Source organism: Poecilia mexicana, unplaced genomic scaffold (genome assembly GCF_051168715.1).
Source record: "Poecilia mexicana isolate PSO_F unplaced genomic scaffold, ASM5116871v1 scaffold_22, whole genome shotgun sequence".
NCBI lineage: Eukaryota > Metazoa > Chordata > Actinopteri > Cyprinodontiformes > Poeciliidae > Poecilia > Poecilia mexicana.
The window spans coordinates 24,808,892-24,822,281 of NW_028263391.1; the positions used below are offsets into that span (position 1 = coordinate 24,808,892).

The 13,390-nt window shown below is 40.9% G+C and overlaps 2 protein-coding genes across 4 annotated transcripts in view; one reads left to right on the forward strand and one right to left on the reverse strand.

The window, feature by feature from the left end:
• The first annotated feature begins 691 nt into the window (after window positions 1–691).
• Window positions 692–8,294, forward strand: wdr20a (WD repeat domain 20a). Of its 2 annotated transcripts, none has more exons than XM_014969697.2 (4): window positions 692–982; window positions 3,935–4,117; window positions 4,692–6,017; window positions 7,472–8,294. In XM_014969697.2, the coding sequence occupies exons 1-4, from the start codon at window positions 719–721 to the stop codon at window positions 7,523–7,525; spliced, it is 1,827 nt and encodes a 608-aa protein (XP_014825183.1). In that variant the 5' UTR covers window positions 692–718; the 3' UTR covers window positions 7,526–8,294. The 2 variants fall into 2 exon arrangements, with proteins under 2 accessions (XP_014825183.1, XP_014825184.1); XM_014969698.2 differs by having other exon boundaries at window positions 4,692–5,907.
• A 2,144-nt stretch (window positions 8,295–10,438) lies between these two features.
• The window catches only part of mok (MOK protein kinase), a 9,401-nt gene continuing 6,449 nt past the window's right edge, over window positions 10,439–13,390 (reverse strand). For both annotated transcript variants that reach the window (XM_088002901.1, XM_088002900.1), the window contains 4 exons: window positions 12,323–12,496; window positions 11,711–11,861; window positions 11,452–11,637; window positions 10,439–10,572 (listed from right to left, as the gene is read on the reverse strand). In XM_088002901.1, coding sequence (XP_087859027.1) covers window positions 10,495–10,572; window positions 11,452–11,637; window positions 11,711–11,861; window positions 12,323–12,496 — 589 coding nt within the window. In that variant the 3' untranslated portion in view covers window positions 10,439–10,494. The remainder of the gene's footprint in view (window positions 10,573–11,451; window positions 11,638–11,710; window positions 11,862–12,322; window positions 12,497–13,390) is intronic.

Genomic DNA, 13,390 nt, shown 5'->3' on the forward strand with positions numbered 1-13,390 from the left:
AAATAAAACTTCTGACTCCAGAGGATCTTATCTGCCAGCAGGAGCTCGTTGGTATTGTTTCTGATTTAATCAGGGCTTTATTGTGTTATATTTCACAAGAGTCAACAGGAGTAAAACTTTGGTAAACAAAAAAAAAAACAAAAAAAAAAAAACTTGCAACAGTTAAATCTAATCAAAATTAAAGTTAAAATCTGTCCAAGCTGCTCATACGTCACAGTTTTTACTAATGCCCACTGATCAACTCTGTGCTGTCATCAATCCAAATACATACAAAACAGGAACAACAGCCGTCATAAACATTATGTCCAGTAAAATTCTGCAGTGGGAATGATAATACTTTTCATAATCCAGTTATATTTTTCATTGCAGTGAAAATATTACTGCATATTATTTTGACAGTGCTTTCATATTGAAAACATGAAAGCATGTTTTCATGTTTGAAAACAGCATATTGTTTTCACTGCCAAAACATTGAAAACAATATGCTTGATAGAATCTTGAGTACTTTATTATTATGACCGTAGTATTTTTAATTTAATTTTATTGAAGATACAGGTGTAGTAAATAGGAACACAGATATGTGAGAAATAACATATTTCAATATCTAAAAGTTGACTTCTCCTTCTTGCAGTTCCGTAGAACCCCGCTAGGGGGAGTAGTGGAGTCGGAATGCCCTCTGCCGACCGTGCGTAAGATCCGGCCTGGGGGAAAGGGATGAATGTTAATTTCAAAGATGGCGGCGGAGGGAGGAGGGAAGGAGATGAACGAAATTAAAACTCAGTTCACCACTCGGGAAGGCGTCTACAAACTCCTCACTCACTCCGAATACAGCCGTCCCAACAGGGTGCCTTTCAACTCGCAAGGTTCCAACCCCGTCAAGGTCTCCTTCGTGAACGTCAACGACCAGTCGGGTAACGGCGACAGGATCTGTTTCAATGTGGGCCGTGAGCTCTACTTCTACATCTACAAAGGGGTTAGAAAGGTACTGTACTGACTGGGCTGGTGTCAACGGGGATTCCGGCTCTGCTTTCTCAGCTCTTGCTGAAGTTTAGGCTGATCTTTGCGCTGTTGAAGAACTCTTGACAGGTGCTTGACTTTCAACTCAGTTAGCATGAGCTAATTAGCTTAGCCTAGGCTATTAGTTAGCCGGCTAACGACTTGCTAAGGCTGCATCTCCACCGAGTTCAGAGGCTAAACTTCTTCAGACTACCTCTATGAGGTTATGAATATTTTAGGGATAAATGCGACCTTTGTTCCAGACAGAGCGACCTGGTACTTAAATACATTTGGCTTCAGGTCCAGTTTGTGAAGAAGCTGTCAACAGTTATGCTGTCGAGTTGGTTTTGACTGACAGGTGTCGATAACTCCAGGTTTACCAATGTTTGATTGTAGTTTGGGGCGATAAAAGCGTCAGGCTGTTGATGCCAATAATATTAATCATAATTGTATAATGAGGTTAATTAGTTAAAGACAGAACAACCTCGTGTGTAACACAAAAGACAAGAAAAAACACAAGAATGATCACAAGAATGATAGCTGGAAGCAACTGTTAAAATGCCAAAACAATAAATTTAATCTAAAAGAGCAATAAAATATCTATTAACTAATCCTGATATTGTGTTTGTAAGATTCAATTAAGTTTTTCGCAATACATCATCTCAAGGCACTTTACAAATAGCCTTTCCAGTACAATCACATACTTTCCAGCTGAACCCAGTTGTCAAGCGGTGCATTTGGTTCAGTTCATTATTTAAATTAGTTCAGTTTTCATCAACTAACAGACTATTTGGTAAAACAATTCTCAAAACAGCAACACTCAGTAGTAAATACAGAGCTATATTTCAGGGACTTTCACAGCTTCAATCAGGTGATTAAAGTATTAATAGCTTTGCAGTCTTGCTGACAATAACATATCTAATGAATATGTTGTTTCTTGACAACGTAATGCCAGTGAATACGAGATTGTGATTTTATGTTGAGCTTTTTGGCGTCGCACAAGAATGCAGCTGGTGGGAGATTATAGTCAGTTCTTAAATAAATGTTATTTCCTGAGTCAACATTAGTGTTGCTGACTTATTAACACTAAGCATGAAACACATGGATACAGTGTCTCAATGCCATAATATATGTAGTAATAAAACAATGCAAAACATTTATTTTGTGCTAAATTTTTCAGCCACTGGTGGAAAAACGAAGTGAGGAAAACATCATTAATGTTGCATTGTTCTCTTTTCTGGTGCAACACTTTAAGGCTTCCTTTTGTGTTAGTAAAATACTAAATCAGATTAATTGTAAATAATTATATCCTGCATTTATTTCTGTTTTCTGTCTCTTGGTGTTTTCCAGCTGCTTGGTGTGAGGCAGATCTCAGACCAGCTGATATTTCTTCATAAAACTGATCTTAAAACTTGATTAAATTTGTTAAGAGCCGAGTCATCATTTTTGCTCCCTAAGAAGTTTCTGTTCTATCAGGTGTTAACCGTAAATCATTAACAAATTAGGCAGTTGTTGCTGCGGTCATCTACAGTTACTTGTTCACAGCCTTCAGTGATCTTTGTAACGTCTCGTGTGCCGACTGCCGGATTATTGGACCGAACTTGTTGTTCTTTTACAGTTTTTCTTATTGATCTTCTTCCCTGGATGAAGCAATAATCTTCATCCATTGTTGTTTTAGAGTGTAACCTTTACATGCTGCTGCTACTTTTAAAGCAGCAGTTGTTGTTATTCTTGTTGCCTGGTCAATTTATGTAATGGGTGTCATGTTCAGCTGTAGAAAAGTTTAAAGTTCATTGTAATTGTTTTTTAAGTATAAAATATGGAAAAATTAAACGGAGGATGGAAACTGTTGATGTTTCCAGGCGATTTACATTCTAAAATATATTCATGTAAAATAAAATGGACTAAAAACAATTTAAAACAAAAGAAAACATGAATTGATTGAATGAAAACCAGCAGGATACCAATTGCAGTTTTCTGACCGATAGCTGATCTTTAAGGTGGCATTCACATGAACTCCAGTCCATTTCTCTAAAAAGTCTGGTTGTTTCCTGAGGTGTTAACGTTAATCGACCTCTGACCTCTGGTCCTCTAAACCTCAGTTTGGGTTCAGTTGAAGGGAACTCTGTTTCAGTTTGAATGTGAATGCCAAGCGGACTACGGGAAGTGGACTACAGCACAGGGGATTCTGGGTAAATACAACCAAAGCTAACATGCTAGCCTAGCGCTAGCAGGAGAAATGGCTCCTGGTCTTTAGCCAAAGACTAAAGAGAAATCCTCCAACCACTAAAATCCTTCATCTTGTTTCCATCTGGTGAAGAAGGAAGTTGCTCTCAGTGTCTTCAGAGGTTTTAGTGTCGTTTCCTTCTGTGGTTCTTGGTGCAGCGCCCCCACAGGCCAGGAGGGGAACAGGTTACTCAAAGGGTTTGGTTGGTTTGACATATTTATCTAAAAGGGTTCAAAATGTTTTAAAACATATTTTCCTGATTTAAAAAAAAACATTTAATCAAGAAAGCTTTGAAAGTATTTGTTTGGATGCTGTGTTGTGATGTAGTCTTTATTCCTTTCTGTGTAAACGCTTGATGAGTCTGAATAATCCCTGGAGGTTTGCTTTAACTGAGCACTTAGTGTTGTAAATTAAACTGAAAGGATTCATCGATTATCTTCTACAAAAACAACAAGACACAGTAGAGCGGAGCTGCATGAGGAAAAGATGGACCTGTATCAAATAATCAGTTCAGTTTGTAATTAAAGGAAATCTGTTTTTTCCATAATCAAGATATTTTGGCTGCTTTTAATGAATCCATCATCACCCCAAATATTGTTATTATTAGCATGCAGAGTGTGAATGCTGCTGTATTCTGTATTGTTCAGGTCTAAATGAGAGATTTTAAAAAACACTTATTCATTCATTTCTTGCACTTCTGTCTCTCTTCAGGCTGCCGACTTGAGCAAACCGATAGACAAGCGCATTTACAAAGGGACGCAGCCCACGTGCCATGACTTCAACCACCTCACGGCCACGGCGGAGAGCGTCTCCCTGCTGGTGGGCTTCTCTGCTGGACAGGTGCAGCTCATCGACCCCATCAAGAAGGAGACAAGCAAACTGTTCAACGAGGAGGTAGGTAGCCGACCAGACGGTTCCCACTGCAGCTGCCGGCATCTCCAGCTGGATAAACACAACGTTCAGCAGCACACTGCTCTTTACCTCTGCTAGATCGATTACTGAAACAATCGTCAACTGATTTAGTAATCAGTTGACGATTTAGTAATCAATTAATCGTTAACTGGAATCTAAAAAAAAGACAATTTGCTTAATATAAACAACATCTTTGTAAATATATTGAATTAATCGTATAATAATTTAAAACAAACTCAAGAATTTTCATTTCTATAATTTATTGTTTTTCTCTCGTTGGATGATAAGTCTTCAGTCTGGTGTTTTGGTGTCAGATCTATTTTGAAGGACAGTTTTGTTTACAGAAACTTCACCATATTGGATATTTGAAATTTAAAGTTTATCAATCTATTAGAATGTGTTCTTTCATTATTATATAATTCCATGAAAATGGTCTGAAAACAACATCATTGCTTATTGCGATAACTTCTGTGACAGTCATCATGCATGTTGCTGCGTGTTCGCTCTGCTTCTCTAACCCGATCTTCCTCTCCCTCCCTCGGTTCTGCGCTGCCAGAGGTTGATCGATAAATCCCGGGTGACGTGTGTGAAGTGGGTTCCGGGCTCAGAGAGCCTGTTCCTGGTGTCGCACGCCAGCGGCAGCATGTACCTGTACAATGTGGAGCACACCTGCGGCACGGCGGCGCCGCACTACCAGCTGCTGAAGCAGGGCGACAGCTACTCCGTCCACACCTGCAAGAGCAAATCCACGCGCAACCCGCTGCTGAAGTGGAGCGTCGGCGACGGCGCGCTCAACGAGTTCGCCTTCTCGCCTGATGGGAAGTTCCTGGCCTGCGTGAGCCAGGACGGCTTCCTGCGCGTCTTCAACTTCGACGCGGTGGAGCTGCATGGCACCATGAAGAGCTACTTCGGCGGCCTGCTGTGCGTGTGCTGGAGCCCCGACGGGAAGTACATTGTGGCGGGCGGCGAGGACGACCTGGTCACCGTCTGGTCCTTCCTGGACTGCCGCGTCATCGCCCGCGGACACGGCCACAAGTCGTGGGTGAGCGTGGTGGCGTTCGACCACTACACCACCAGCGTGGAGGAGAGCGACCCCATGGAGTTCAGCGGCAGCGACGAGGACTTCCAGGACCAGGTGGTCCAGTTTGGGCGGGACCGCGCCAACAGCACGCAGTCCCGCCTCTCCAAGCGCAACTCCACGGACAGCCGGCCCGTCAGTGTGACGTACCGCTTCGGCTCGGTGGGCCAGGACACACAGCTGTGCCTGTGGGACCTCACCGAGGACATCCTGTTCCCCCACCTGCCCCTGTCTAGGACTCGCACGCACACCAACGTGATGAACGCCACCGGGCCGCCCGCCGGCGCCGCCATCATCTCCTCCAGCAACACTACGAACGGAAACAACGGCAGTGCCAACACACCGGGCGTCACCACGCTGCCGCGCTCCAACAGCCTGCCGCACTCGGCCGGCACCGCCAACAGCACCGCCAAGACCTCCGGTACCGGCGGCGGCACCGGCAGCACTGGCGGCGGCATCATGGACAGCGCCATCGCCACCGGCGTCAGCAAGTTCGCCACGCTCTCCCTGCACGACCGCAAGGAGCGGCACCACGACAAGGACCACAAACGCAACCACAGCATGGGTCACATCAGCAGCAAGAGCAGCGACAAGCTCAACCTGCTGAGCAAGAGCAAAACGGACCCGGCCAAGACGCTGGGCACGCTGCTGTGCCCGCGCATGGAGGACGTGCCGCTCCTCGAGCCGCTCATCTGTAAGAAAATAGCACACGAGAGGCTGACTGTACTCATATTTTTAGAGGACTGTTTAGTGACTGCTTGTCAGGAGGGATTTATTTGCACATGGGCGAGGCCAGGCAAAGTGGTAAGTTCTTTCTAACAGGAAGTGTGGGGAGGTTGGAGTGCTGACTTCCTGTCTGTCCTTCTCAAACTGCTTCAGTTGGATTCTCTGGTTTTTAATAGCAACGTTTTTATTTGGCAGGCAGCCAGGTCGCCCGGTGAAACTTAAATGTGCAGCTGCTTTCATAGGAAGTGTTTAAAACGCAATGAAAACGTCACAAAAATCATTAAACGGGATGAAATTTGTCGAGTTGCCTGAAAATCCTCATGTTCAGAACGTGGCTCCTTTATTTTATTTTATTTGTTTTCATAGTTTTCAATTCGAATCTATTCCAAAGCATTACATCTTTTCTGTTTCTACTGTTCTACAAGAAAAAAACAGAAGACCAACATTTTTCTTCACATTTTCATTTTTTTGTTTTTACTCCCCTTCAGTTTGGACACAAAAATAAATGTATGTTTAAAGACTCGTATAGAAATATTATATATATTAAGTGTCAAAAGTGATCAGGTTGCTGCTCTTCTAAAGATGTCCACAGAAATGTGATGCATAGACATTTTTTTAAATATGCAAACGCCAAAATTAACTTCAGGTTTAAACTTCAAATTTACAGATTAGTTTTAATTTCAGGAAATGTTTTATTTATTTTATCCAACGTGTGCAGATTGGTGGATATTCGGTTCACGGAGGTGAAATGGAAATCGCCTCCGATTTGAATAAACAGGAGAAAAAACTCCAAATTCAACTCAAAATCTAGTCATATTTTATACCAAAACAGCCAAAGTTTTACCAAAATAGCATTCATAAATGTTCAGGGATCCAGAGGAAGATGAGTAAAGATTCCTCTGCTTTCGTCACGTTATTGAGTGTTGGATAAAAACTCAGCTCAGAAATCAGAAAGTTTGGCAGTTTGGCTAAACTGAGGCCAATATTTATCAGAAATCTCACCGTGATTTAAAGCTGTTTGTATTTATTAAGTGACAGCAGAGAAAACCTAAATTAATATCCTGATCTGCATAAAGAATATTTAATCTCTGTTCTAAGGATGATAAATAAATTCGGCACGTCTGACCTGGTTGGTTTGCTTTAAAACGTCTGAAATGCCATCAATAAAAACGGTTATTTTGATTCTGGAGTGAAGTAACTTTCAGAAAGCGTCCCGTTCCGACTGACTGCAAATGATTTGTTTTTTGTTTTTAGAAACATTCCCATGATGCTTCAGCTCATTTCAGCAGAAACGATGAGTTAAACCCCTGAAATGACAAACTGAACTGCGATAACTCTGATTACCAGTGAAGTTAACATATTTTTGGAATAATATCCAGACCTGTGAAGCATTGAGGGAGTAGACGTAGTCAGGAAGTGCCTTGGTGATGAAAAACTCCCGTTATTCCCAGACGTTTGATGGAAAGTTGGGCTGTTTTGTTGCTTGATTTCTGACTTTCCCAATGCAAATCTCCTTGTTTTCCTTTTTCCAGGGTTTATTGTCATCCCAAAACCAAGCCAGCTCTCCCAGTGGAACAGTAGTATAGCCAGAATATTTCTGCTGCAACCCAGAGTCTGATGCTGCTCTTCACCTGCAAGCATTGCAAGTTTTCCTGTTTTCTTTTATTCCCGGTTCTGCTGTTTGTTACTGGAGTTAGAGGAGCGCCGCAACCTCTTTTCTACTCACTTTTAACACATTTTAGATTTTTTTTATTAATATATTTGTTTAGAGTCAGATGTCAGACTGTTATCCCAAACGGTTTATTTCCTTCAGAACCACCGACTGAAATACACATTTTGGATCAACTTTATGAAAAACACTTACGTCCATCTTTATCCTCCCACCGCTTCTGTCTCCTGTGACTAGAAATCTCCCCATTAATGACTTTGCACTGATTTTCTTTAGTTTTTTATACTCTGATGGAGACAGCGGAGGGTTGGCTGCCTTGTTGCACTCGGCTGAAGGCGGAACGCTGCAATCAGTCTTTTTAAAGGAAAAATGGTTTGCACTTAAATTAGTTTATTAGAAGAAAATAATGGCTTTACATTGTTGGGTGTGCTAAGAACTTACAAATGGCTAATACAGTAGGTGAAGAAAATGCTAAAAAATATTAAAACCTTTATCTATTGAGCATTTATTTTAATATTATTTCAGATTCAAATCTGCTCTGTATCATAATGTGTATATTGTAATTAACTGATTTGATGGGGGCCTAAGCAAACTACCATTACTCCAGTGGAAGTTTTGTCATTGATAGTTATATTTCTAAAGCCTAAAGTATACATATTAATAATATTAAAATAATCTTGAATACATTGTGTTCTGGTTGTTTATTTCTCTGCACTGACATCAAGTTTAATCAGCAGCAATGTGTTTTTACACATTTTACACAACAGCAACTTTATTTCATGTTTTAGTTGAATTGTCTTTATTTTCACATTGTTAAAATGAAACTTTTTCACAGATTGCTGATAAAATCTAAGTTTTATTTGGTTCATATCTCATCAGAGCGTCACTGTTTGCCTTTATGATGCTCAGCAGATTAATGTCAGTATAATACTCGCATTGCCTTGCAGAAGTTTTCAAACCCGTCAAACTTTTCCACCTTTTGTTGCACAACAGCCAAAAACCGGAAAAGGAAAGCTTTATTCCTTTACTAATAAATTCAATTCAAAGTACTTTATTGACCCCAAAAGGAAATAAAAAAATTTAACTGAAGTCACCTAATTAATATTCTGTCATTTAATCAGTATAAATAATCCATAAAGTCTGAAAAGTGCGGAATGCACATCTGTCTCCAACATTTTCCCTCCAGGAAATGGATTTTAGCTCCGCCCATTTTCCCGTCCACTGCGATGTTTTCCTGTCTGCACATCCCCTCAGCATCATGCTGCCTGTACCATGTTTCACTGTTACAAGCTGAAAGTGATGCATTCTTCCCACTTTGTTTTTCATCAAAATCCCAGGAAAACTCATGGAAGTTTGATGTAACATGACAAAATGTGTTGAAGTTTAAGGGTGTGAATACTTCCTGAAGGCACTGCAAGTAATTTTACTAAAACAATTTGTGTGGAAAAATGATCCGTATCGCTGCTTTCCTAATCGCGCCCCACACCACACAGGAAGTCACATTTCTTATCCAGACTCCCTCAAGTTTGGAGTTTTTGCTGGAAACCAGCCATGAATAAACCCGCCTGACAAGGGTTTAAACCTAAAATGTTCATTGGATAAAATATGTAAATAATTTGTGAAATATTACTGAGACGTAAACATCTATCACCTGAAAATATGGACCATTAAACGTTTCATAAGACAATACAGGGGATTACATGGTAATATGTTCAGGTTTAGGGCCAAAAGTGCCACAATACAATTACAAATGCAGATGTGTTTAAAATGATAAAATAAATACATACAATTAAAGTTAAGTTAATCTTTGTTAGGCTGCGTTCACACAGCAGGTGTTGGTCAATTCCGATTTTCTTTTTTCATGCTACAAATGCGACCGCAGACTTCTGCGTGAGCGGTTTTGCGACCCGCATGCGCAAAAGAACATTGACGTCACACAGCAGCGCATTGTTTACGGAAGTAATAATGGACGCCGCCATCTATCGATCATTCTGAAAATGTTCAGCAATGGGAGCCGATAACACCGTCCCAAGAGGAAAGTAAGGGGATTTAATTCACAATCTGCTGCTTTGTGAACGTAGCGTGACGCCTACATACGTCATGTAACACTGAGATTTGATTTGTTGAGCTCCACAGCAGATTCCCAGCAGACCAATCAGCTCCTCTCTGACACTGTCTTTCGCTCGTTGACTATTAAATTATCTTATTCACTATTAGCATGTAATTGATTTTAATATTAGAACAATTAAACATAAATTGTGTATTTTATGATCCGTAAAAGTGTAAAGTCAGACGAGGATCAACAGGAAAGTATTAAAATGATTATTTTATTCATTATGGGAGAAAATCTCTCCAAACCAACTCGGCACAATGTGAGAAAGCAATAAACCGTGAATCAATTGAGATCAACAACATTTCATGATTCTATTGGAGTGGCCTAGTCAAAGTCTGCCCTCTGATGTGTCAAATTTAAAACAATGCAGCAAAGATTGGATTGATGTTCCTCGTCCAACATGTAAAATACTAATTTTTATCATGAACACTTAATAGCTGCTAGTTTTAAGGGGTTGATCACTTTTTCACACAGAACCAGGTATATTTATACTTAATGGATGAAATAATCATTAAACACTACTCCGGTTTTTTGTTATAACAAAAAAGCAAAAACAGAAGAAATCTGTAGCGGGAGGCAATTCTTTTCCACAGCATTGTAATAACTGAATAATTTATTTGTTGAATTGCAGCACATTTTGGCCCTCCGTCCCAGCAGTCACTGAGAAGATGGCAGCTTGTTGTGTAGCAGGTTCCTCCGGGTTTTGGCTCCGTTTTGCGGGTCGGTCCGGTTCAAGCAGGCGGATTTTAATCTGAAACGGCTGGATTTGGCTCTCAGGTTCCTCCTTCTTCCCGCTCCACAGGTGGCATGCAGAAGTTTTTCACGGTTATGCAAGGCATCTCGTCCTCGGGCTGTGGAGAGAAAAAGGTCACAGGATGTTTTTCTGCTTGCAGCTGCAGCAGCTTTCCTGATATGAAAAGACTCAACTGGGGCCTGAACACACAGAGACGAACATGGTGAAAACATGAGCATCCAAACTATAGGATCCTCATGACAGTGGTGTAGTAAGTATGCCGGGCCAATCGGTGGCACTGTGACTCTGCCAGAGAACAACACCAAAAGCACAGCGGCAGCGTTGCCAGATTGGGCAGGTTTCTGTACAATCAATCACTTTTTGAATGCCTGGAATTCTGTCAAAATTGGTAAAGAAAGAGTCACTATGTGGTGGAAAACAGAAACCCTGGTGCGACTTCATGATCTAGAACGTGCAGTGGTGTGTTATCACCATTGTAGATCGAAAACCAGTATAATTTTCTGCCAAAATTTTGACCTTAATCTCAGAAATGCTCTAGAAAAAAATCAAGGATTTTTCTGAGTTTCAAAACTTCAACATTTTCCACTTTTAAAACTCAGAAATTCCCAACTTCTTTCAAGAAAATTTCTGAGATTGATCTAAAAAAAGTTTTAGTTTCTTTATACCAAATTTTTGACTTTTCAAACTCAGCAGTGTTTTGGTTTCTTTTTCTCCCTGTAATGGCCTTCACACACCATAATATCATTGACTTGGCACCACAAAAAATGAGATAAAATAAATAAAGAAATATTAGTCATCGTTTAAAAAAGACAAGCCAAATGGAAACATGAAACCAGCGTTCTGAAATGCATTTGGTTTTAAAACTGATTGTTTCTGGTCTCAAGACGCCCAATCCGTGCGGACGCTCAGCCTAAACGACAAAAAACCTTTATGGATTCACCGAAAGTCGTCTCTGTGTGGACGGGGCCTTGAGCACCTGTGGCTGGCACTTTTTTGGCGAGATGGGCGGCAGTGTCGGCTTGTGGTTGAGGGTAAAAGCAGGAACAGCAGAGAAAGGGAACGGAAACTGATGTCCGTGAGCGGTCATGTTGAGTCTGGGCAGCTGCACCAGGTTGGGGGCGTTCCTCCGGCTGTGGGGGTCCGCCGCTCGCTTCGGGTTGTGCTGAGGAGAGACGGAGCTTTTCACTGATTCATCCGTTTCTCAGGCCGACCTGCCGGGTTTGTTGAAGGCTTACGTTTACTAGAGGCGTCTGTCTGGGGTGTCTTCCTCTCAGCTGTTTGCCCAGTTTGGTCAGTCGCCAGCTGTGCGCCGACTTCACAGTGTTTCCCCTCCCATCCACGTTCTCAGAAATCCTCTGAAGCGTCTCTGATTTCTTCTCTCCCATCCTGAAACACAAAACCAACAGTTTTCTTCTTAAAGATGACCTATTATGCCTCCTTGAACAGGTTAGGTCTATGAGCGACCAAACAGCACAAAATTATTCTTAGATAATGAGATTTCACTCTGCATAGTTCTGCCTATTTTTGGCTGTTTTAAGGCATCTTGTCACTTTAAATCCAAATAAGTTGCTGCTGGCCACGCCCCCCTACTCAACGCTTACACACCTGAAAATGGCTGAAACAGATGCTCAATTATACAGCCACCCATCTTTGAAAAGCATTAGCAGAGCCTCCCACACAACCAAGTGGTAAAATCAGCTGACCAAATGTGATGAAGCTCTGCTTGGGTTGCTAAGCAGGGCTGGACCTCTGCAGAATGTGGCCATGTTTTTTTTTTTTTTTAGCAATTTAATAGTTAAAATAATCAGTAGATTAATTGATATCTAAAGTAATGGTTAGATTTTTACCTGATTTCCCTGAAGTAGGTGTGCTTCAGGGCGGTGTCTGCAGAGATGCGCTCGTCCGGGTCGTAGGCCAACATCTGGTAAAGCAGAGAGATGGCCGGCGCCGGGCAGCTGGGCAGCAGCCGCGAGATGCCCGTTCCTTTCTTTGGAGGGAAGTTGAATTGCATCGCTCTCGACCTAACAGCAGGAAAAAAGTGAGTTGGATCTACTGACTCTATGTCTATACATGCTACCTTCATCAGGTTTTGTCTGATTACAACCAAAAACCAGAGAATTGTGAGCATCATGGTGATGAAGCAGACCGGTCAGTTTAATGCAGGGTTAGGCTCGACATCAACACCGCAATATTTCTGATTAATTAGACATTTCTGTATAGATTTTGTTTGTCAAAGTTATGCCTTAAAATGCACATTAACATGAATTCAACTTGTAACAAATAAAAATAATATATTACAGATAGAAATGAACACATTCAGAGAGCAAATTTCTGTTAATAACACTAAGCAGCATTTTATGCAAAACAGCAGTTCGTGGCAATATTAGGGCATCACTTTTGTATTTATATTTGCACACAGAATAAAAGTGTTATGTACATATGCTGTGTATAATTTCCAGTGGTGGGCAGACTTCCACTAATACACTAAATTCTCATTTAGTGCTTTAACATTTTGCAGACTTTGAAAACAATTAGCAAACTTAGCTTCCCCTAAATTAATTTTAAACTCTAAAGCACTAATTTACTTCGCTGTTTTGTAAACTGTCAGCTGAATAAAGTTCAACATCTGTATTATAATTCTTCAGGTTAGATGTTCATATTCAGTTCCATTTCCTCTCCTTATGTTTCCTTTTTATTTTTAAATTTATTGAGCATGTGGCAAGAATACAACAAACAAATGAAGTACACAGAAAAATATGTAACATGCTGCTGACACATAGTGTGTGTGAACAGTCTGGAATTAGCACTTTAGCATTAGCAGAGCTAATGTCTCTGATTAGCGCTCCAGGGTTAGCATAACTAGCTAATAAAGAATGTAAAGAATAAATAATGTTTTATGCATTACAAAGTTTACT

What these genes read in the sequence shown, in the direction of transcription:
- wdr20a (XM_014969697.2), top strand. Translation starts at nt 719, where the DNA reads ATGTTAATTTCAAAGATGGCGGCGGAGGGAGGAGGGAAGGAGATGAAC. An exon ending in TCTACAAAGGGGTTAGAAAG is followed by an intron (nt 983 to 3,934) that starts GTACTGTACTGA and finishes GTCTCTCTTCAG; the next exon opens with GCTGCCGACTTGAGCAAACC. An exon ending in GCAAACTGTTCAACGAGGAG is followed by an intron (nt 4,118 to 4,691) that starts GTAGGTAGCCGA and finishes CTGCGCTGCCAG; the next exon opens with AGGTTGATCGATAAATCCCG.